The sequence below is a fragment of the Marmota flaviventris genome, chromosome 8, assembly GCF_047511675.1.
Source record: "Marmota flaviventris isolate mMarFla1 chromosome 8, mMarFla1.hap1, whole genome shotgun sequence".
NCBI lineage: Eukaryota > Metazoa > Chordata > Mammalia > Rodentia > Sciuridae > Marmota > Marmota flaviventris.
In genome coordinates this window covers 106,538,564-106,564,669 of record NC_092505.1, presented here as the reverse complement: position 1 = coordinate 106,564,669, position 26,106 = coordinate 106,538,564, and the positions used below count along the sequence as shown (strand labels likewise).

At 38.5% G+C, this 26,106-nt stretch overlaps 1 protein-coding gene and 1 pseudogene across 2 annotated transcripts in view; both read right to left on the bottom strand.

Moving 5' to 3' along the window:
• The window catches only part of Rnf13 (ring finger protein 13), a 122,037-nt gene that overhangs the window by 72,533 nt on the left and 23,398 nt on the right, over nucleotides 1-26,106 (bottom strand). Inside the window, exons 2-4 of one of the 2 annotated variants that reach the window (XM_071615519.1) lie at nucleotides 22,017-22,092; nucleotides 15,770-15,896; nucleotides 12,097-12,177 (exon numbers count right to left, since the gene is read on the bottom strand). In XM_071615519.1, the coding sequence (XP_071471620.1) occupies nucleotides 12,097-12,177; nucleotides 15,770-15,886 (198 nt within the window). In that variant the 5' untranslated portion in view covers nucleotides 15,887-15,896; nucleotides 22,017-22,092. The remainder of the gene's footprint in view (nucleotides 1-12,096; nucleotides 12,178-15,769; nucleotides 15,897-22,016; nucleotides 22,093-26,106) is intronic. The other variant, XM_027933547.3, reaches the window with a different exon arrangement.
• Nucleotides 8,509-8,889, bottom strand: LOC114091180 (ATP synthase F(0) complex subunit C1, mitochondrial pseudogene; annotated as a pseudogene).

Genomic DNA, 26,106 nt, shown 5'->3' with positions numbered 1-26,106 from the left:
TGTGCATACAAAAAGTGGAATCACAGACTTTGAAACTAGATCACAGGGTACCAATCTTTATAAAAACACTGCCAAGCAGTTTTTCAAAGTGGTTTGGGTTACCAAGTTTTAACTGCAATAGTAAAATAACTTAAACATAAAAATCATACTAAAAGTAATCTTGTTTTAATGCTTCAGAAGATATTTAGTTTAGGGTAAATGTAATGTAAATAATTACTTTTGTTGACAAGTTAAAATGGTTAAGAAGTCATAAAGAGATAACTCAAGTGATTTTCTAAAAGATGTTTCAGGCTGAACAGAGTCTCTGGATTCAGCACCAGTGAAGATGTTGGGAATGCCAAGAAGGAAACTGGCAGCAGGCCCCTGAGTGTACCTCTTGCAGTGAGAGTGTAAAGCACAAGTGGGAGAGGCAAGAAAGGTGGTGAGGTAAGAAAGGTGGTGAAGTGTCTGTGCGTACCTGAGAGCACAGTGATGGCCAATAGCAGGGGGCTGTGGACCACCTCACGCTGGCTGAGTGGGGGGGCCCTCCGCTCCGTAACAACACCTCACCTAGAGTGTACCTGTGCAGCAACTATGAGGTAACTGCTACTATCATCCTTCCATGCACAGACAAGGAGACTTCTCAAAACAGTGATGGAATAAGCCAAAGTCTTATAAAGCAGCCATGCAACCTCAGAGCTCAAGCCCCAGACCTACGCTCCTGGCCACTCTGGGACACAGCCTCAAGGCCCTCCCCCACCAAAAAAAGAAAAAGCACACTCTGAATGAAGAACAAAATGTGCAACAAGGAATGGCTTTTATAAAGATAAACCAAGAGGTTATGAACCTTGATTCCAAAATTTTATATAAATACTTTAAGTCACAGTGATGTCAGTGGGACCTGTCATATATGTTTTATATTCAAACAGAGACCAAAAAGTTTCAAGTGATCAATCACACTTTGTAATCAGCTGTCTTTCCTAATGTGAGACAAATGAATTTATTTATATCAGCTTTCTGAAATGTTAAAAGTCCCCACTGTCTTTTTACTAATTCTTCATTTATTTTTTAGATCATTCTTCCAAAATCTACGGGTAACTTTCACACATGCAGCACATTTAACTCTTTTCCCTAGGCAGCTGGAGATCCATTTTTTTCTTATGCATTAAAACGTCCCTTCAGGGCGGGGTGTATCATTCAGTAGTAGAGCACATGCTTTGAATGCATAAGGGCCCCTGGGTTTGATTCCCTAAAGAAAAGGAAAAGATTTTAAAAAAAAAAAAAAACTTAAATTTTACTCAGATAATATTAAATTCCTTTAAATAAACTCCTTTTCTTCTGAACGCACTAGTCTCATTTTATGAGGTTAATGGATAAGAAAGAGTTCCTGACCAAGAAATTTAGGTGTTGGAAGCCATGTATAAATTACGAGTTTGTTTGAGCCAACATAAGGCAGGCAGGCTATGTTATGGGAACTACTGGGTGAAATCCCCCAGCTGGAGAAAGCCAGAATGTGCTGGTGCCTAGGTTCAAACGCAGATGCCTGGAGATGGGCATAACCTGCCCCAAACAACGTGTTTGCCCCATCTTTATCCTGTCTTCCTCAAGAAGTCTGCCACACTGAAACCTTTTAATGTATTTCCCCTTAAATAAAGCATTGGGGCCTTTTTTCCTTGTTCAGTTCCAGTTCCTAACAAGGCTGGAAGACCCACCAGGCGAGCCGCTTTTAAAACTATAATCTGCCTATTGTCTTTTGTTCTTTATTATTTTTCTGATCTTTTATCTTCCCAGTCAGTTCACACCTCCAAAAAAGAATCTGCTCTACCACGGTGCTGGTAACACTAGCATTTAAGGGTTAACAGATTATTAATTTTTAATTATTTTTATTAGATTTTTAAAAAGCATAAACTGCGTGTGATACAACGGCAGAGAATGAGGCAATTCTAACTACAAAGGCAATCACCGAAAAAGTGGCATAGGACTTGTCCCTACACTTCATATTTCAGTTTGGTAACAAAAACTATTTAAGAGATTACACTCAGTTGATCTGGCCAATGCAAGTGACAGGAACCTCACACTTAAACCTGCTCTAGACGTTCTGTGTCAGTGCATGCATGCATCATAAAACTGACTTCAGTTTCTGGCAAACAATCACAGTTGTTTCAACAAATTTGACCAATGTTTCTACTATGCTATAATTCTCCCATCTTTTAGGACTGAAGGGAAAAACATTAGTGTATTACTTATTCCAAGCTCCATGCCCACTTGCAAATTTGATAGCCATATCTCCCATGTCTTTCTGCACATCACCGAGGAAAGCACTAAATAATGGAAATTTGAAGGTATACAATAATTTTTAAATTAAATTTTAACTGAATTAAAAGAAAAGATTTAGAAAAATCCTTTCACAAATACGACATTATATTTATGCTGTCTCAATATTACATCTCACTTTTTACACTCAGCTAGGATTCTCCCCAATAACTTCTTTGGGTTATATGTTCTACTTAATGAATTATAGTTTAAATTTTAATGAAAACGATTATAAAATATCATTTTTAAAAGCCATTAATAAACCAAGCATGGTGGTGGCATGCCTATAGTCCCAGCTACTCGGGAGGCTGAAGTAGGAGGATTGCAAGATCAAGACCAACCTCAGCAATTTAGAGAGGCCCTGAGCAAGTTAGCAAAACCCTGGCACACAATGAAAAACAGAAAGGGCTGGGGGTTTTAGTTCAGTGGTAAAAAGCCCCTGGGTTCAACCCCCAGTGCCCTCCCGTCAAAAAAACAGCTCATTAATACTACAAAAGTATTAAAAAGAAGCGGGCCTCATCAGCCTGAAACAACAAAACAAAATAAAACACAACCTAGCAAAATCTGCAGGACACAACTAAAATGTTACCTTGGGGAAACTTTTAGCACTAAGATAAGAGAAAAGACTTCAAATCAGACTTCATTAACTTTTGTCTAAAGAAACCAGGAAAAAAGAGGTCAAATTAAGCCTAAAATTAAAGTGAAGTGATAAATGACAGCCACTCTCTTCACACCAGTCCTTTGGATGTACATTATTGTGGACAAGTAGATGGCTTTAAAGGGTTGGGGAACTCACCAGAGACAGAATGGGCGTGGGAAGCCCAGCAGCTCCTGCCCAGGAGGAGCGCCTCACCTTGGCAAGGCAGCTCAACACCAGGGCCAGCCCAGCCCTAACTCTGGCACTGTGCTCACAGTCACTGCTCCTTAGTAAAAGCATATATCTCATTTAAATTATTAGTATTCTCTTCTACCTTCCTATCACCTCCCATGATACCTGCATGTGACAGCAAGTGGTGTGAAAGTCTGAGTAGGACTTACAGGAAATTTAGGTGACCTAAGGAAGCTGGCTAGCAAACACACTCGAGGTGCGGAACACACAACAGCTGCACACTCCCAACTCAGGCTCAGCAAACACCTCCAGCCTGACTTTAGAAAAGAAGTTTAGGCTCTGAGATGATAACTCTCCCAAGAACACTCAGCTGGTGAATGGTGATGCTGTCAAACCCTGAGCAAAACAGAATGATGTTCCTCTTGTCCAAAACTTGTCTTTCAAATTTAACTTAAATACAAAAAGAAAATGAAGTGAGATCGGTGAGACTGAAGATTTTCCTTTAATATTAGTTGCTACATGAAGCCAATGATGAAGATGATATCTGGGCTAAACAAACCCATTTGGAAAAGAAAAAAGTTCAAGCCACTTAAAATAAATTGCAAAGTACCAGTGGGAATTTGTAGCATAAAATTAAAGACAGTTTTATATGTACAGAACCAGTCAATATAATTTTTACTTTATTTCAAAACTTTTACCCAATCAACAGATAGTACTATAATTATTTATTAACTTTAGGAAAAAATTCCTTGTTTTATAAAGGATTCATTTTCAGATTTCATGACAAAGAAAATTCTCTTAGAATCTACTGTATGCCAAAGACCACAAGTAACATGTCTGCTGCAAAAGTTCAACTTAGCAGAGAAAAGAGCAGTCGGATGAAAGCTGTGCATTGAGTGAAGCAGTGACCCGCAGTCCTGAGCCGCTCAGTTTCTCTCCCTGCATGCCACCTCACTCCTGGCAGCCCTGCTGCTCAAGGCTGCTGACCTGCTCGGCTCTCACAAGACATAAAATAAGATGAGCAAGGAGAACAAAGGAAGCTGCTTTATCTCCAACCTACCTCTTACTGTCAGAAAACAAAATACAACCTGAAGATTTGGGGTTTTATCCTCAACTTTCTCCACAGAGGCCGTGAAGTCCAGCAGAAAACAGACAACATAACAGAGACTAAACACAGCAGAGGCCAAGCTCTCAGGCCCTAAATGTGATTTTCATGCTTATCAAATAACATTAATGAATACATTAGATAACAAATATATATTTAGAGATTTGGGTCATTTCCTACTTCATAACTTACTCCAAATAGGTCAACCTGTTTGGATTAATTTCAGTTTTATTTCCTCTTTTTACTTAAATATTCACTTATTAAAGTATTTATTGATCTTCTACTATAAGACAGACAGTGCAGGACGCACAGCCTAATGGCGTGAGGTAAAGACAGAGATCATGTTCTCAAAAAATCTGCGATTCATGCCAGACACTGTCCAGTCATCCCTTTGGATCATGGGGAGTTGGTTCCAGGACCTCCTAAAGGTACTAAAATCTACAGATGGTCCAGTTTCTTATATAAATGGCATGGTATTTGCACAGAACCCACATGGCTTCCTAGTACTTTAAACCATCCCTAAATGTCTTGTAGCATCTAAGACAATGTGCTTGCTCTGTAAATAGTTGTCATTTGTATCGTTTAGGGAATAACAACAAGAAAAAAGTACATGCATGTTCAATATAGATGCAATTTTTAAAAAATGGTTTTGACCCGCAGTTCCTTGAAACCATAAATGCTGTGCCCACTGGTACCGAGGGCCAACAGCAGCAGGCATATGCAACATAAAGAACCCGCTTTTGTGAGAACCCCCAGGGTAACCTTTCCCTTCCTGGCTTCCAATTCACCAACTTACTAATTTGTAAATATTGAATATTGGTAAAATTGTTCTAATAGGAACATGAGAAAATGACCCAAGTTGGTGATCATTTTGAATGCACATCCTTCCAGTGTTTGATACAGTTGAAATTCAATTTTTATGAGATGAATCAGATATAAAGACAGCAAAACCAAAAATCTCCTTTTTATTGAAGCAGTATCATTACAACAGCGGAGGTTTATAGAAGAATATCTTGTTTCAAAGGATTAGGGGAGCCCATTCATTTGAAGCATTTTTATCATTAGGTAAACCATGACATGCAGATTACTGGAAAGAAGAGAAATTTATGCTACAGCTTCATGATGCTTGGGCAGCAGGTACACCTAGCCAGATACCAACATGCGATCCAAGAGCCTACATGCTTATATGAAACTCAGGTACAATGCATAGGGTTCTCTATAACATGTCTCAATATTTGATAGGTCAATTTAAAAAACCATGTAAGATGTTATAATTTGGCCAGAGTGAGCTTTTAATTAATGATTTAAAAATCATGAAGAAATATTCTACTTTCACAACTTCCATAACTAATTTTCGCCATAACTGGTCAAAATTGTTTTAAAAATAACCATTTATGGTCTCTGAAAGTTGTCCTAGGGCATACAGCAAATAAAGAAACATTTAATCATAAAATATAAGGAAACCTTCATGACATTGAGTTTGACAATGATTTCTTGGTAATTATAATAAAATTATAAGCAACAAAAACAACAAAAGAAAAAAATAGAGAAGATGGACTTCATGAAAATCAAAAGATTTAGAGAACTAAAGGACACTTTAACAGAGTAAAAAGGAAACCCACAGACTAGGAGTAATAATTTGCAATCACATCTTTGATAAGGGATTGCTACTCTTAATATGGAAAGAACTCCTATAAATCAACAACAAAAAGCCTGATTAAAAAGTGAACATAGGACTTGAACAGATATTTCTCCAAAGACATACAAATGGCCAAAAAGCACATGAAAAGGTACTCAACATCACGAATCATCTGGGAAATACAAATCAAAACCACCATGAGATACCACTCTATACCCATTAAGATGGATGCATTAAAAAACAGAGAAAAATAACAAATGTTAGCAAGGATATAAAGAAATAGGAACCCATGAATATTGTTGGTGGGAAGGTAAAATGGTGTAGCCCCCACGGAAAACAGTATAGGACTAACTCAAAAAAAAAAAAAAAATGCAGCAGCTGTGTTTAGAGATCTCGTGAACATGGAACAGGGTGAGAGCAAGGGAATTTTTCTTCTTGATTTTTCAAGGAAACAGAGAAAATACTTTAAGACCTCAGGGTGTAGAAGGATTATTAAAAACACAGAAAATGAAGACTATCAAAAAGGTGTCTGCATCAAAATTCCAGTTTGGGCATAACAAAAGGCAATCTAAGCACAGAGTGGAAAACTCCTGAAACTTGCAGCCAAAGGACCAAAGGGCTCTAGTCTGGATTTCTATAAATCAGTATTTTAACAACTGACAAGCCAATCCAAAAGTAAGTTAAAAAGAAGAATTTGAACAAGAAGAAACTGCTTGATCAATAATCCTATAGAAAGATGCTTCATCTCACTGTAATCCAGGAAATACCAAGTCAGAACAAGCTGCCATCTCACATCCACCATGTTAGCAAAAAGTCACTTCTGACAACACCAAGTCTTGGCAAGGACATAGCAAAACAGCAATACTTGAATTCAGTTTCCTTCAATGAAGGAAGGAAGGGGTAAGCCACAACCCCAAACTCCGAACCTCCTAGAATGTTTGATGGGGACTCTTGGCGATGAGCTCCCTGTGAGGGTCTCAGAAAGGGGACCACACCATGCAATTTCTCTTCGTCAGCTCTCTTCTCATTTCTGAGACTTTGGGGAAAATACTGATGCCCTTTTGATCTGAGGCACAACCACAGGTGGCTGCAAAAAAAAAAAAAAAAATCACAGAAATAGAAATGCTCCACAGTTCCAGCTGCTGTTCTGAAAGAGAGCTACTGTCTTCAGAAACACCAGCTCAGGAGCGGTTTGTTCCTACACTGTGAAAGGCTTCACACAGGCCCAAAGGGTTTCGGAGGCTGGTAGAAGCCCTGGGCCAGACTAATTTGGCCCAATGAGAGGGGGAGCTGGAACAGCACCTAGGAGTGTCTACATAGGATGCTGACACAGTTCTATGTACACCTGCTGTGATTTGTAAGATGTTAAGTCCCTGGCAAAAGGAATTGGAGAAGAGAATGAAGATGAAGGGTTTTCAAACACGGCTCTAATACAAGAAAGTACGAGCCTCCAAAACAGAATTCTCAAAAACGTAAGATTCTCCCAGAGACTTATTTTTATCCATATACTAAAACCTGCTGCCTCCCTGCAGCTCCTTTATATTCACATGGATTAAAGCACTTCAGCCTGGAAATAGAAAACATAGATTTCTGACAATTTTTTAAAGAGTAGCAGTCATGTCCTCATATGGGCCTTAACCAAATAGACCAGCAATATTATAAACTAGTTAAGAATCCGATTCACTTGCTTTTTAAAAATTCTAATCTAGCCTACTAAAAAATAGAATTCTAAAAATCTAGAAGGTAAAGGGTAAGAATAAAACTAATAACTGCCTTCTTACTAATCCGACTACTAGAGAGAGAACTAAGAATTGAGGGTAGTTAGGGGGAAATTAAAATTTTATACTTATACTAGTAAATGACACTGTTTAATATATTTAAAATATTATTTTACCAAGAAAAAGAACTAGTATTTTCCAAAAATAACTCTTTTATAGCTCAGAATAAGCTGTCCAAATAAATTATAAACTGATTGATTTCATTAATGACATACGTTGCAAAGTCTAATAAAAAGTTATCTAGAAAAGATATTTTTATATAAGAAACTAAAATATAAAACTGAAAACAGCCCTTTCCTAACTAAAAATATAAAATATTTTTTAAACTAAAGGTCTATAACACTGGCATGGCATATCTTAATCCATGAAAAGATTCACATTTTTGCATTGAAGCTCAAATTAGCTAAAAATGTCCTTGGCTTTCTGATTCTCTTGCATCATTTTTTAAAAAAAATACAGGGTAGAAAAAAGAGAAAATACAGGGGAAGACAGAGAGGGCCTCTGAATATTATTAGCTTAATGTTGGAACATATATGAATGAACTGCAAACACAGAAATCAACTGATATGAGCTATATGACCAATGCTTATGTCTTCCAGATTATTCTGATGGAATCCAGTGACATAAAGACCTACAGAACATGGAAAACTAAGACCAACAGTAATTACCCCATCTAAACTCTCTGGGAAAAGTTTAAAAGGTATTCCTAACCTGTCTCTCTCTCTCTCTCTTTTTTTTTTTTAGAGAGAAATGTGGTTTAATGGTACAGCTCAGCACACTCCAGCACCAGTGGAGGTGAAGCAGCAGGGACGTGTGGGTGATCCCACAGAGCCTCACATGGCAAAGAGGATGAGGAAGGTGACCATCAAACAGAAGAGCCCCATGGCCTCAGACAGGGCAAAGCCAGAATGGCATAGGAGAAGAGCTGTTGCTTGAGAGACGGGTTCCTGGCATAGCCAATGATCAAACTGCCAAACACAGTTCCAATGCCAGCCCCTGATCTGGCTACACCAACTGTGGCAGCCCCGGCACCAATGAACTTGGCTGCTGTGTCAATGTCCCGGGAGACAACACTGGTCTGGAACTCCCGTCTGGCCACCTGGAGTGGAGAGCTGCTGCTGTAGGAAGGCTGTTTAGATGAGTTCTCTAGTCTACTCAGGAAGGAGGCAGACACAGGCCTGATCAAACCCCTGGTACTAAAGTGGATCAGAGCCAGAGAAATGAGCAGTGCCCTGGTGGTCTGCATTTTTTTAGTCTCTCTGCTTTAGCCCTTGGTCCCAGTGCTCAGCTCCCTACCTGGGGACTCACCTGTCTCCTAATAACCACAATGCATTTTTAAATTAACTTGGTTATATTTTTAACTTATTGGTTTTACAGACATTATGCCATAGTGAGCCACCCCACTTTGGTATCATCAAGTGCTCCTTGTAAACAATGAGTAGGTTGGTGTTTTTCATCCTGATTCTGAGCAATGGCAAAGCCAATCGTGCAACCACAGACGCTTTCCGTAAGAATTCAATGATTTGGGCTGGGGTTAAGGCTCAGAAGTAGAGTGCTCACCCTGGGTTCAATCCTCAGCATCACATAAAAATAAAAAATTAAATAAAGATATTGTGTCCAACAAAAAAAAATAAATATTTTTTAAAAAAGAATTCAATGATTTATTTGAACATCCTCTCTTTACTGTTCCCATATTTCACTTCTGGGTTTACCCTACATTGTCACAGTGCAAAAAATCAGATACTTAATGTTCTTTTTTTCTTAGGCAATAAATAAACAAAATTATTTGTTTACATTTCAAACTATTTCTGAAATGTAAACTGACTTGACAGTAACACAGAAATAGAGGAGCACCAAGAAGACTATGGTTATCAAGAATTAATGAAACTCTTTTAAAACAAATTCACTAGGCAAAAAGGCTTTTCAGTGAGAAGGACAGTCCGAAAGAAAGGCTGCCAGCTCACATAGTTAGTAATCAGAGAAATGCAAATTGAGACAAGATTATACTTTTTGCCCATCAGATTGGCAAAAGTCAAGACACCGATAATTATCAGTGATGGCAAGAGTACAGAGATGGGTGTTCTCGACACTGTTAATTGAAAAGAATCAGAACAGCCTTTAGAAAAGTAGTTTGATAGTATCTATGAAAACTTTAAATGTATGTGCCCATTCTTCTTTCAGACATCTATTCTACAGAAATAACTGGACTTCAGACAAGGAACCAACGTATCTGTTAATAGGAAACGACTAATAAACCACAATCATTCATAAGATAGAATACCATGCAGTGCTTAACAGGAACTTGCCAGATTTACAGGTGCTGCTTGATAAGCTAAGAGGTACAGGGATTAAATTGCAGTGCAGTGAAGCCGGCCATGAATTACTTGAGTGTCTTCTCTCAGTATGGCAGCCAGGAAGATTTTAGGTTTAACCTTGAGAACTATCTGTGGCTCTTCCATGCCATATATTGCCCAAGGCTCATGACCTTTACCTCCACTCTACTAGGAAGATCCCTCAAATTAACTTCGGAGAAGAGCATAACCCATTGGGAACTGGACAGTTGACCTTCAACCTTGTTTGGTGAAGAACATTCTAAGGAATGCCTTTGATGTTCCCCCATAGAAATAAAGTAAGCACAGGCTCCATTTTGTCTTTTTAGTATATAAGCTCAATCCCATATGATTAGCTTGCCCGTCCTTGCCCCCGCTTTTTGAAATTATTTTCTGTGTCCTGTGGATTCTTCCTCCACCTATTTTTCTTAGCTTTTATTTCACAGTCAGCCCATTCCACCAGGGGAAACCTCATTCCCATCACCTGCTTAGGACACAGGCAGGATTGCAGAGTAGCTATTATAATAAATGTCTGTCATTAATGGTTCCCCAAATATTCTGAACCCCTCTTCTGACACCCTGATTCTCACCTTCCCTAAGTAGTATAAACAAACATAAACAAACCAAAAAAGAATACCATATTTCCCAGCCTTCCCCAAAGGTAGGTATTTCTCCAAAGTATGTGGCTAGTAATTACATGGCCTAGAGTTTGTCAATTAGAAAAATCCAGGTATTACGTTTGGAAGTGATCATGTGAGAAAACAGTCAGGCAAAGGTTATTTTTTTGATTAGCTTAATGACAGCAGAGGCATAATGTTTGGGGATAAAACTGAAGAAGTTTTCTGATGAGAGAAAAGGTGGTAGGATAGTCCAGTGGCTACAGGATCCTTTGTGAAGCCAGTTCTACAAGGTGGTTGTCAGCGTATTCCTGAAACTATCTGGAAACTGTTTTCCAGGCTGTGATTCTCTAAACATCATTACCCTTTACAAATCATTTTCTGGATAAAACTAGCTAAAATGGATTCTATTACAAGAATTAAGAAAGCTTTTATATACACAAAGGATAACCATTTTTTTATCTTTATATGCTCAAAAAGTTATGAACAAAAAATACCTGAAAAGCATCACATATTCAGAGAGGTCTGAAGGTCCATAAGTCACTGATAAAATCTACTGCCAACAAGGAAATGCAACTGGTGTACACAGGTGGAAAGCATAACAGAAGGCTCTTCCATTTCTTTTGTATACTTTTTTTACAATAAGATATCATTATATAATGTCAGGAATCTTTTCTTAATTTAAAATCTTAAAAAAAAAAAGCTAGAAGCCAATATGCCCAGCAAGGTGCTGGGTTCGATCCTCAGCTCCACATAAAAATAAATAAATAAAATAAAGGTATTGTGTCCAACTACAACTAAAAACAAAAAAAAAAATTTTTTTAGACATGCATGCCATAAATGAAGCAATTCTATATTTTAAAATGTACACTATAGAAATTAGTGAATGAATACACAAGGATGAAAACATTCGCTGTCAGTAACAAATGGATAACCCAAATATCTACTATGAAAAATTAAACAAAACAAAGTTCAAATCCACTGTATTTAATGATAAAACCATTAAGCCATTAATAATAATAATAATAATAACAATAATAATAATAATAAATAATATAATTGAATACCTTTACTTGTCAGAATAAAAAAAAAATGACCTCGGCATACAAATTAAGGGAAGAAGGCAGGTTATAAAGTAGCAAGTTTCTAGTGGTGTTGGATAATATTGTGCAAGCATTGACATAAATACATGAACACACACATACATCTACATATACATATACACAGAAAATATCCTAGAAAACAGATCTGAGATATTATATACTAAATGGTAACAGTAGTGCTGACTACTACAACCACAAGAGAGCTTCACTTTCTTCCTCATGCCTTTCTTGGTGTGTGTGCACTGGGACTGAATCCCAGGCCTCTCTCATACCTTGTGAACAGCTTTTACTCTTTACAAACAACCACTCATGGTTTTTATGATGTTTTGATTCTTTAATGAAAGAACAACAGAAATATCCTTATTCGATACCTTGTGCCTTTATGACATTACTGTTTTCTTACCTTTAAGCCTTCAGCTGGAAGTCTATAACCAAATCTTGCTGGAAGATCATCAAATGTCTGAGATGCATTTTCCAAATTATACTAAATATAAAATTAAAAATAAAAATAATGAGGTTAAAGCCAATTTATACGTAACATTAAAAAGTTTATGATAAAGTGTCACTTCCACAATTCTGACTATTGCTGCTTATCACAATAAAATCAAATGTGACAATGTGCATCTACTAAAACAGCAAAGAATATATACAACTTAAATACGACTGTTAAAATCTGATTCTGACTTCATATATTATTATCAAACAGCAACAATGACCCTGTCACATTAAACAAGCTACAGTTTTCTGAGCTTTTCTCACTGATAATTCCCTAGCAAGGAATTTTCTAGACAGAACACTTTTCAGCAAGAGAGCTCCATTTTATTTTTCTGTGTTATAAGGGTCTGATTGAACAAAAGACTCTATCTATGAAAGATGACTCTTCCCCAGTGAAAGGAGGGGAAATCATACTTTTAAGGACTTGTTGATTTTGATGTAAGCTGAACATTTTTATCCAGTGAGTGGAACAGTGGAAGGATGGAACGCAATGAAATGTACACACAGAAAAGCTGAAAGTACTCAGGCTTCTTCAAAACTTGCCCCTTCCATACAGATATTCAGTACTGTACAATATATACCAATACAATAAATATTATTGGTAAATGCAATATTTATCAATCATCCACTAACAAATAAAACTGTTCTTTTAGAAGACCGTAGTAATGATACAATTGTGAGATGAAATACTCATAGTAAAGGTTTGCTTGGTCCTCCCATCCTTCTGTTATGGTCAGTGTTATGAAACACTCTTGCTTTATTTCAAGAAACTTTGTTTTGAAACTTTGTTTCAAAAGTTGCTTATTCACTCTGCACATTTAGTTTCCTCTTCCTTATTTCTGTTATTCTCAGTATTTACTGTAGAGTGAACATCACTGAAGGAGGCAGCAGACTCATCTCACAATGACATCACTCCTGCTGTCTTCTGAAAGCATTATTATTTCACCAGCATCTCTCTCCTTCCCCAGTACTAAAAGTAAAGCACCTTTTGTTTTACTAGCCTTGTTCACGGTAAGAACACTTCTTTAAAACAATGTGATCTTGTTACCACCCACTGGGTGCACTCTGCTGTTCAGCGTGCTGACCTCACAACCATCAAGGAGCCAACCCTCTGACAAATGGAACCACAAGGCAGACTGGGGTGGACCAAAATCCAGTAGTTGGACTCCATGAAACAAAGAGTAAAATGCGATGGATACAACTTCTCAGTAAGAACATGGATGAAACTCAAAGGTAACAAGCCACTTGTGGCCTCTGGGCCTCAAGATATTTGGTGTCGATCTGGTCATCGCTAGACTCGGCTAGCTCTGCCAAGTCTAAATTTCCATTTTCCTAGATGGAAATTCACATAATCAATAACATCACATTTCTTCAGGAGTCAAAGGAAAGAGAAATAATGAGATTAGAGACAAAACAGTCATCTAAAAGAAGCAAGGAGCAAATGCTATTAAAAGAAAATACAATAGCAGTAAATCCCCAAGGTTCTTAATCAGTTCAGACATTTACTCAAGCCCTCTTGTGCAATGAGCAGGCACCAGGAGCACAGCGCTTAGTGAGCCACAGTCTGCCTCCCAGGTACTCAGGTCTCGGGGCTTATGAAATAGTCAGCAAAGCACCAGAGAGGCATCTCCATTGCCCCTCAGAACTCTCAACTAGTTCACAAGCATGTTGACAGCCAAGAGGGAAACTTCAATGGACAAAAAGAAAAGGAAAACCAAGGAACTGGGCAGACAAACAGCACAAATCAACTGACACCTCTACAAAGCAGCACCCAGTTCTGGTCCAGATGGAACTAGAATCAACATGCAGTCCAACTACTCAGCTCAGTACTGGCCAACTCAGACTTCAGGGATGCTCAGGCTCAGCTGAAAGGAAAACCTACCTCCTACCTCACTCCTCGCCTTGCCTCTCAGTGCCTGCTCTTCCCAGCCATAGGCTTTCCAGCCAGCTCCCTTTCCAGTGGTCTCTGCAGCATGCCCCTCAGTGCCAGCAGAGACAGATGCCCGCGGTGCCCCTGCTGGATGGCATCACATAACATATCCCACGCCTGCATGCCTGAGGCACAGGAAACAAGCCAGCAAGGAGGACTGATGCCCCTCTGTACTGTGCCTTTTTTTCTGTCTCTGTATGAATACCCACAGCTCCAGTAGTCTCATATCTTCTTGAGGATGAGAGTGAAGGACAATCAGAATAATTACAATGAAGATAATAAATGATATACAAGACATTTACCAGGTGTGGATACCACTCTAGTAGTTAACGCATTTAATTATCATAACACTCCAGTTTTTTAAAAAGAAAATGGAGGCATCTACATTGGCAAAGTAATTTGATCAAAGTCACACAGCTGGTTGGAGTCGTGGAGCAGTCCACTAAAAATCATTTAACTACCAGAGAGCTGGAGCACAAGATAAGAACCCATCTCAGACACAAAGAAAGAAAGGAAGGAGTGACGGGCACCAAAAGTAACAGACGGACAAAAAGGAAGACCTCAAAGATGAGAAGGGAGACAAGAAAAACTCATTCCCTGATCAGTCCATAAATCCCCTACTCATTTCAAAAAGCATTCCAACAATATTCCAAGGCCTTTGGGGACCAGTTTAGAGGAGAGATTTGAATAACAATGGACTCAGTCCTTAAAGATTCTATTTCTAAGCCACCTACACTCCACCTACTCCAGACTACACCAGCAGGAGGAAAAAAAACTAATCCACCAGTTCTCTGGTAAAGAAAGTGACAGGGACTGAGGATCTCACATGGTCCACACTAAAGCTGCTCTGCCTTCGAAAACCAGCCTGGCTCACCCAAGTTCTACAAAGATCCTGGAATTTTCCTGAAGTGCTTTTTATATGCAGAAGCACAGCTGAGGACCACACCAAGCTTTAGTCAGCAACAATTCTGGTCCTTCTATCCCTTATCCAGTATCATTAAGTAAACAGCATCAAGAAAGTAAAAACAATAAATCCTTAGCAAAGACCTGGTGTATAGGACCATCTACCCCCCACCCCCACCCCACAGAGTTAATTCCTCTTTCCCTACCTTCACAAAATGAGAAATAGGAAATACAAGTACTTCCCATACAGAAGAGAGTAAGACGTGGCTGAGAGAATGACCAAGGTCTAGAGAGCAATCACTCTCTTTCTCCATTCACCATCAAAGAAAGGAGCCTTCTGCTGCTCTTCTGACTCGTTAAGGCTAACCTTAAATTGAAATTTTCTGTGTCTTGTAGTATTTCTTAAAATATCATTATCGCTGCAGATGCTATTGACATCTCACAGTCATTAAATATGCTAGGTACCAAGAAAAACAGCAGGATTCCACCTGAATACACAAGCATGCAGGCAGGTATGCACAGGCACCTACCACACACACATCAGGAGCGGTAGCACCTATCAGGTGATGTGCATGAGGTCTCGAATCAGGTGTTAAACAATACAAAATGAAGACATGCCCCATTTTCAAGTACCTGTCCTTTGGGCAAGTCTGTAGGTACATATCTTCATAATATTCTGTCATTCAAGACTCTCATAAAGCCTTTCTTTAAGGAATGCTCAGACATGAATAAATTTTCCTTTACTTACAGCTAAAATGTCCGCCTCTACAGGCAGCAGGTTTAAGAAGGCAAAGAGCTGGACGGTCAAGAGGGTGTAGACTTGTGTAGCCGACAGCATGAGCATCCCTATGGAGAGCAGCATCATGTCAAATCACCTGGAAGACAAGGACACAACCATCAGAGTTGGTGCCAGTTCCATGAGAACAGTCATATGCCATTGAATTCCTAATGTTCAAAAATATCCACTCTAATTACAAACGTGTTAGCTGACATTAAAATGAAAACACATTCCAGAAGCATAAGAATCCATATCATAAGCTTATCCATAAGCATAATCAGCACCTGCATGACTCACGGTGTGTCATGCACAAAGCAAACTTCCTCCCACAGTGCTGGGTCTACTAATCTAATTTTAAGAAAAACTAAATTACAATCCAAATTATGGTTTAAAACACACAGAAGAAAAATTCTAGCCAGTGCAATCAGGCAAGAGAATAAAATAAAAGTGTAAAAAATAGGAAAGAAAGAAGTCAAAATTATCACTGCTTGCAGAAAATATGATCCTATTCTTAGAAGATCCAAAAAAAAAAAAATCCACCAAAAGACTGCTAATGCTAATAAACAAATTTGGTGAAGTAGCAGGTTAGGAAATCAACATACAAAAAGCTTTCCTACATACCAACAATGAATCTGCTAAGGAAGAAATCAGGAAAACTATTCCACTAACAATAGCCTTGAAAGAAAGAAAGAAAGAAAAAACTAGGAATAAATCTAACCAAGGAGGTGAAAGACCACTACAATGATAACTATAGAACACTGAAAAAAGAAACTGAAGACACAGAAGAAGGAAACCCTACCCCCACCCCATGTTCATGGATAGGCAGAATTAATATTAAAACGGCCATGCTACCAAAAACAATATAGAGATTCAATGCAACATCCATCAAAGTACCAAAGACATTCTTCACAGTACTAGAAAAAAACAGTCCTAAAATTCATTTGGAAGAATAAAAGACCCGGAAAAGCCAAAGCAATTCTAAGTCAAAAAAGAATGCTGGAGATACCACAATTCCTGCCTTTAAATTATACTGCAAAGCATTAGTAACAAAACTGCATGGTACTGGCATAAAAACAGACCAATGGCACAGAATAGAAAGACACAGAGACAAAACCACACAGATGCAATAATCTAATCCTTGACAAAGTGCCCAAAACATACAATGGAGAAAAGATAGACTTTTTAACAAATGGTGCTGGGACAACTGGTTATCCATTTGTAGAAGAATGAGACTTGATCCTTATCTCTTACCCTGCACAAAAATCAACTCAAAACGGATCAAAGACATCGGAATCAGACCAGAAATTATGCAACTCCTAGAAGTAAATGTATGAGCAACACTCCGATATATAGGCACACGCAATGACTTTCTCAATAGGCCCCACAAAGCTCAGGAAATAATACTAAGAATTAATAAGGAGGATGGCATCAAATCAAAAAGCTTCTGCACAGCAAAAGAAACTATTAGAAATATGAAGAGAGAACCCACAGAATGGGAGAAAATCTTCACTACCCACTCTTCTGACAGAGAATTAATATCTAAAATATACAAAGAACTAAAAAAATCTTACCACCAAAAACCCCAATTAATAAATGGGCAGATGAATTAAGGAGACACTTCTCAAAAGAAGAAATACAAATGGTCAACAGTCAGAATGGCAGTCATCAGATATACAAACAATAATAAATGCTGGAAAGGATGTAGAGGAAAAGGACGAGCTTTATACTCTTGGTGGGATTATAAATTATTACAACCACTATGTAAATCAGCATGGAGTTTCCTCAAAAGATTAGGCATGGAACCCCCATATGACCCAGCCATAGCACTTCTCAATTTTTATCTTAATGAATTAAAGTCATCACACTACAGAGACATGTATGCCCTCATTTATAAGCAGCACAATTGACAACAGCCAAACTATGGAACCAGCCTAGGTGTCCATCAATGGATGAATGGATCAAGAAAAGGTGGTATATATACACAATGAAGTCTTACTCAACCATAAAGAAAAATAAAATTACGTCATTAGCAGGAAAATAGATGGAACTTAAAACCAATATGTTAAGAAAAATAAGCCAAACTCAGAAGGTCAAGTATGCTATGTTTTCTCTTATATGTGCAATCCAGAGAGGAAAAAGGAAAAGAAAGATGGGGCAGATCTCATGAAAATTGAAGGGAGATCAGTAAGGGAAGGGAGGTGGGGGAGTGGGGGGGAGTGATACTGGCCAAATTATATTTTATGCATGTATAAAATATATTTGTAATAACAAATCCCATCACTATGTACAATTATAATGCACCAATTTAAAAATGTGTAAAGAGGGGGAAAAAACAGAGAACATTTGTCTTAATTTTTTTAATTTGGGGGGCTGGGGATGCAGCTCAGTGGTAGAGCATTTGCCTATAATGTGTGATTGATCCCCAGTACCACAGAGAAATAAATAAACTAGATTAAACTTTTTTTTTAGAAAACAACTGATGAAATTTTAAATGTTCTACAATTTTTAGGAATTTTAGTCTCAGCTCAAGGCAAATTTACTTTTTATTTACTCCTGTATGTTGTACCCACATTAAGGAATACAAAAAAAAATCTGCTTATTATAAAGTATATATTGAACATCTCAAATCCAATATCCAATATCTTCAAAATTGGAAACTTTGAACAGCAACATGCTCAGAGTGTTTCAGATTTTGGAGCATTTCCAATTTCTGATTTTCAACTGGTAAAGTCGATAAAATCCAAAAACTCCTAAGTCTGAAACACCTCTGGGCTCCAGCACTTTGGATCAGAGGTACCCAACCTTAACAGCCTCTGTTCTTTCCCTCCTAACACTCTGCCCCACAAATCCAAATGGCAACAGTGCAGCTACATTCTCCCCCTCCCCCCACTCCACCCAATCACACCCAGGTCCCCACCTGGGTCCCTTTCTATCTTACAGCAAAAAGATAAGGTGAAAGGGCTACATGCTGGCCAAGTGAATGTTAAACCCTCACTGGCCTCAATTGATGCACAGCATGCTTTCAAATAAGTGAGAAAAAAAAATCTGTAAAAATGAGAGGCTTTCTCATGGATTATTTCATTAAATGCCCCCAACTCATGACATCAATTCTGATGATGATTATTGTTGACAACTGCTGTGGGTTTAGCAGCAACCAGACAGACTCAGTTTCTAAAGTTTTACTCACATAATGGAAGGGAAATACCGAGAATGATTTTCAAGCTATCATCTTACAAAGCCATTAATATCACAGATGAAAACATATTCAAGTATTGTTCCACAGAGACAGAAAAGAGATTTGTGGCTGACGGGGGAAGAGGAGAGGGGTTTGAGGGAGGTGGGGACAGCTAGGTATGAAGATCGGCTGCTGGATGGCTGCAGGTTTGAGGGGCAGATGATGAAAATATTCTAAAGCTAGGATGTGATGGTGGTAGCACAACTCCAAACCTGTCCTGAAGATCACTGCAGGGTAGACTCTAGGAGAGGGTGGATTCTACAGGGTGTGAGTTGTTACAAGAATACTGTTTATAAAACATTATTTTGTTGACATTAGTATTTTAGAGAAAATACATTGATAACATTCTACTATGCAGAAACTAGTTACCACTATAGGCCTGAGAGTCCAGCCTTAGAAACACCTATTTGCAAGATTTTCCTTTGGCTGGCATTTATGAATTTAGGTTTTCAGATGGTTCCCACCATTTTCTATTAATAAGAGTTTAATGTAATTAAATTTTGCAGACAATGTGGTTCAGGCTGAACACCTGCTTTACTTCTGGAGTCTGGACTCCTGGCACTCATTAGGCAGAGGGTATACACATCCACAGTCCACAGGATAAACCCCAGCACTAAGATCCTAACCAGCTGCCTCAGTGGACACCTCACATGTGTGCCACACTTAGTGCTGAAGACTGGTCACCCCTTGGTTCCTCTAGACCTTGCCCACTGTGTCTTCTCCCTTTGCTGATTCTGCTGTAATAAATTACAGCCAGGAGGACACATGGGCTAGTCCTATAGATCCCTGGAATGAAGCACTGAAAAGGACAATTTCTGGCCACAAATCATAGAAACAGACAAATCCTCACAAAACAAGGAATGATTGCCATTAAATTTTACTAAGAAGAAAAAACATGTACCCTGTTGACTGGTGCCCTATTTGGGAAAATGAATCTGAATAAGAACTATGACTTTCCTTCTAAAGTTCCAGAATTTCCAGGAACCTCTGAGGTTAAGAGAGGGAGCAGAATATGGAGAGAAAATAATTCTAAAGACAATAGACACAGGACCAATAACAACCAAACCAGCGAACACCTGTCACTCCCCATGTGGCATGTGAGGTATGTCTTAAGTTAGCTGATACCCACAACTCTAGAAGCGCCATCTCAGATGAGGAAAACGCAGACACTGATTTTGCCCAAGATAAACAACAAATAGTCGCAGAGCCAGAATTCACACCTCACAGTTGTCTCTCAAGTGCACATCCTAGGCCCACCTAACAGCACAACACCAGGGCCAATGCCCCAGCCTGCAGCCACTCAAGACTCTTCCAACAAGGGCCACAGCACAACAGTCTCAGGATGTCTCCTTCCTCGACACTGCACATACATGAGTGTGAGAGAGAGAATGTGTGTGTGTAACGATATGCAGTGTGCTTTGGTTATACTTTTAGGCTCACTATCTTCTTAAAATTAATATTCTGGAATTTGGATTTTACAGTCTATTTACAAAACTAATTCTTGTTTATTGTAGCAATTTGTGGAAAAAGTAAAGTCACCCAGTCTTCATATAAGGAAGAACCAATGACTACACTTTGATGTATGTGTGATTCTCCAGACTTCAGCTGTGAGTACATTCAGATATATATTTAGCTGAACATATTCTCTTGCTGGGGAGACACGGTACATATTCTCTTGCTAACTACATTCTCTTCACTTACTGCATTGTATTTTCCTAATTCATTAACTATATTTGAAGAAGCTTTAAATTTTAAACCTTGTACCACAACATCCCATCAAGGACCACTCCAGACAGCTGTCCATAAGACCCTCTGAGCTTCCATTCCTTTTGAACACTATATTTTCCTTACCTTATTTCATATATTGGGTTTCCATATGTGATGAGTTGATACAAAGTGAGAATTACGGATTGGAAAAAGGATGCATGATGGCTACATCCCTTATGAATGTTCCATAGTGTAGTGAACAGAATGGGGAACCCTATTGTTGGATGTTTCATTTAACTATTATAAATTCCATAATAAATATTCTTTTAGTAAATACAACAAATATTCAATCAACAAAGATATGTTCAACATCTCTAGCAATTAGAGAAATGTAAATTAAAACTACGCTAACATTTCATCTCACTCCAGTCAGAATGGAAATTATGAAGAATTCAAGCAAGGGTGGGGATTGTAGCTCAGTAGACCATATGTCTAGCATGTATGAAGCACTAGGTTTGACCCTCAGCACCACATAAAAATAAATACATAGAGGTATTGTGTCCATCTACAACTAAAAAGATACTTTTTTAAAAAAGAATGAAATTATGGCATTTACAGGTAAATGGAGCTGGAGATATCATGCTAAGCAAAATAAGCCAATTCCAAAGAACCAAAGACCGAAAGTTTCTCTGATATGCAGATGCTAATTCACAATAAAGAGGGTGGGACTAGGGAAGAATAGAGGTACTCTGGATTAGACAAAAGGAAGTGAAGGGAGAGGAAGGGGTATGGAGATAGGAAGGATAGTAGAATGAATCAGGTATTATTATCCCATGTGTATATGTGATTACAAACGGTGTGATTCTACATCATATACAACCAGAAGAATCAGAAGTTATACTCAATTTATTTATGATGTGTCAAAATGCATTCTACATTCTAATTAGAACAAATTTAAAAAATTCTTATAGTTAAAGAACCTATGGGTACACCCTTAGATTTTGTTTTGTTGTTTGTTTTTATTAAAGCCATAGAATTGGCTGATACTATAATAAATGCACTAAGAAATATGGGATCTAGGGGGTGGGGTTGTGGCTCAGTGGTATAACACTCATCTAGCACAGGTGAGGCACTGGGTTTGATCCTCACCACCACATAAAGATAAATAAATAAAGATATTGTGTCCATCTACAACTAAAAAATATTTTACAAAAAATAGAAAAAAAAAAAAAAGAAAAAGAAATACAGGATCTAGTCAGACACAGTGGCACACACCTGTAATCCCAGAAACTTGGGAGGCTGAGGCAAGAGGATCACAAGTACAAGGCCAGCCTGGGCAACTTAGTGGACCCTATCACAAAAATACATAAAAAGAAATAATATCAGATAGATCAGGGTCTATGTACCAGCATTGTTACATACAATAGTAATACAGTATAATTTGAAGGCAAAATGTTTTAATTAAATAAACTGTTTCATCTTTAAAAGGAGAACAGGACCTAAAAGACGCTCTGTAGAATAAATACAGTTATACACAGAAAGGGCTTACCATGACAGTGAAGTATAGAAGGGAAAGACTTTAGATAGCAGATGACCCAGGAAATCCAGGAGAAGAACTAGAGCTGACAGGCAGACACGCTGCAGGAACATGGAGCTCAAGAGGGTGCTTCCAGAGACCAAGCCTACCTGTTAACTCTCAGCATGCCTTTCTTAGGAACAGCTCACACAAGGCCGTTACCCGCTCTGGTTTAAAAAGGTATGTTACCCTGTGGACTAACAACTTGTTATTCTCAGTGTTACTCTTCATTTTCAGGGCTGAAGAATGTGTGCTCAGACTCCTCCACCATTAAACACACACACACACACACACACACACACACACACATATTACCCTGATCCAGACATGCACAGTAGAGGCTCAAAAATCTTACACAATCCAACTGTCAATCAAAAGCTAAGATTGAGCAAAATTCTCCAAAAATATCCCTCCCACCTTAATAAAATTGGGCTTACAAAGACAGCAGCTGTCATTCTCCTTTCTCTGAGAGTGTTTTCTTATCTTCTTTCTCTTCCAATAAACATTGGTATACTTTTACCAAGTTCTGTGTCTTGGATGAAATTCTCTTTTGAGAGAACACAATGCAATCTCCAGAAACACAGTGAGTGGGATGAATATAATTTGGGGAATTTTTGCTTAATATTTGTGGAACACTCTGGTGTCCATGTAAACAGGCAGTGATAAACAGTCTGATGCTCCACATCAGGCAGAGATTTGGGATCATCAAAAAATAGATAACTGAAGAATATAATTTTCACTTTAAGATAAAAGTGAACATCAAAAAGAAAAAAGAAGAATATGTAAATGTAAGAGGCGGAGAGAGAAAGCAGAACAAAAAGGGATATTAATTTCACAAAAGTCAAGAGAAAAAAGAAACTTTGTAATAAATACAGGGAGAAGGAGGCAACTGGTCAACAGGCCAATGTCAGAGAAGAGGCAGGCAGGGCTAAGGTGTCCACAAGTGCCTGAGACATGTAAGGAGTCTGTCTGTGCGTTCTACCAGTCCCCACTGCTCAGTCCACTCTCTGTCCCCAGGATGCACCTTGGTGACTCTGTATCTTTATTCATGTGTCATCCAGAAACTAAATACTTGGGGGGGGGGGGGGGGCGGGAGGGGGGCCTGCAAATCCTATGAAATTATATGCTCAATTCTGCGTATGTATAAATATATGTGGTTTCCATGAAAAATGTCTGTGGTGGTTAGCACATTCTTTTTTTTTTAGAGAGAGATAGAGAATCTTTTTTGTAGATGAACACAACACAATGCCTTTATTTTTATGTGGTGCTGAGAATCAAACCTGGGTCCCGCCTGTGCTAAGCGAGCGATCTACCGCTGAGCCACAATCTCAGCCCCAGCACATTCTTTTAAAAAAAAAAAAAAAAAAAAAACCTCTTATATTGTTGCTTTCTTTTTAGATTTTAGCTTAATTTTTTCCTTCTCCAAGAAACCTTCTGAGGAGAAAGTTGAACAAGCTGAAATCTTTGACACCTTTCCCAGCACTCAGCCTACCAGTTTAGTACAAACGCAGATCTACACGCTTATCTGGCCTGTCATAATCCCACACCTCTGGTGAGTATGAAAGCTTTACTGGGATGAAGGTAAGAGTTCTCAAAAAAGATGCCTTTGATGTTGGTATGCTACTACCAGGCAACATTAATTACTGGAAAATGATTTCCTGATTGGTGAAAAGCATTTAAACTGGGAAGACCAGGGGTAAACCATAATAGCTTACTACAAAAACAAAGCACCTCTGAGCCCTGTGTGGTGTGTCCTTGAAACTGAGCAAGACCTGCAGGAAGTGGAAGCTGCTCTGGGCTATCAAGAAGCAGCTCCTTTCAGCACCTGTGAGTGTTCCTCTGGGGAGGTGATGCTGCCTACAGCCTGAGATCATGGTTTGCCATCCTGCACACACTGGGTGGGCAAGAAAGCACTCCTTGGAGGATGTAAGGCTTCCTGATGCAGATGTACTTCAGGTTGGCATGCTATGCTACCTTCTATACGGTCCCACAGCGCTCAGGCATCTGGTGCCAGGGCATGGTGCACCTGTCACCAAGATGAGAGTGTCACTCAGAGTATGGGTTACCTCCACTGACACAGAGTGTGTGCTGTGCCCTTCTTCTCCAATACAAGTCTTCCTGGCCTCTCCTCATTGAATTATTTAACTGTTGCAATCTATACAATAAAAAATATTTATGTATTTTTGGTTGTGACTCTCATCATTCCCAAACAGAACATACTTACCCTGAGGATATTCTTTAAAATAAACTTAGGACACACAGAAAACCTAGCAAAATACATCTGGTTACAAATGCCTACTTCTTTCTTTCCTCCCTCCTTCTCCTTTCCCTTCGCTCTGTCCTTGCCCTCCCTTCCCTACCTCCCCCTCTCACATTACCAAGGACAGAACATAGCTCTATATTCATCCTGAGTATTGAATAAGCCTACAATGAGAAAAAAAAATTATGCTTCTTCAAAGAAATGAAATTAAAAGAATATGCAAGAAATCTTCCAGAACTACCAAACAGATTTCTAAAGACTCACTCATCACCACTATCCTTAATCACATTTAATTTTACATATTATTTGATAAAATTACACTAATTTTTTTAAATTTTTTCTTTTTAGTTACTACATGACAGTAGAGTATATTTTGACATATCATACATACATGGAGTATAACTTTCCATTCTTGTGGTTGTACATGATGTGGAGTTTCACTGGTCATGTATTTGTGTATTCATATATGAACATAGGAAAGTTATGTCTCATTCATTCAATGTCTTTCCTACTCCCATCCTCCTTCCCTTCCCTTCATTCCCCTTTGTCTAATCAATGAACTTCTATTCTGCCTTCCAGCACACCCCGCTTGTTGGTTGTTAGCATCTGCATATCAGAGAGAACATTGGACCTTTAATTTTTTGAGATATGCTTATCTCACTTAGCACGATAGTCTCCAGATCCATCCATTTACCAGCAAAAGTCATAAAGTCATTCTATTTTATGGCTGAATAGTATTCCATTGTGTATATGTGCCACAATTTCTTTATCCATTCATTTGTTGAAGGGCACCTAGGTTGGTTCCATAGCTTAGCTATTGTGAATTGAGCTGCTATAAACATTGATGTGGCTGCATCACTGTAGTATGATGATATTAAATCTTTTGAATATAGACCAAGGAGTGGGACAGCTGGGTCAAATGGTGGTTCCATTCCAAGTTTTCTAAGACTCTCATACTGCTTTCCAGAGTGGTTGCACCAATTTGCAGTCCCACCAGCAACGTATGAGAGTGCCTTTTTCCCCACATCCTTGCCAATATTTATTGTTACTTCTACTCTTAATAATTGCCATTCTGATTGGAACAAAATGGAATCTTAGTGTAGTTTTAATCTCCATTTCTCTAATTGCTAGAGATTTGACCAACTGTACTTCTCTCTAATTGCTAGAGATTTGACCAACTGTACTTCTTTGTGAAGTACTTGTTCACTTCCTTTGCACATTTATTGATGGGTTATTGGGGGGGTGTTGTTTGTTTTTGAGGGTTTTTTGGTGTTAAGTTCTTTGAGTTCTTTATATATCCTGGAAATTAATACGATGAGGTACAAGTGGCAAAGATTTTCTCCCATTCTGTAGGCTCTTTCTTCATGTTCTTGATTATTTCATTTACTGTGAAGAAGCTTTTTAGTTTGATTCCATCCCAGTTATGGATTCTTGATTTTACTTCTTATGCTTTAGTAATCTTGTTGAGGAAGTTGGTTCCTAAGCTGACATGATGGAAAGTTGGGCCTACATTTTCTTCAAGTTAGGCA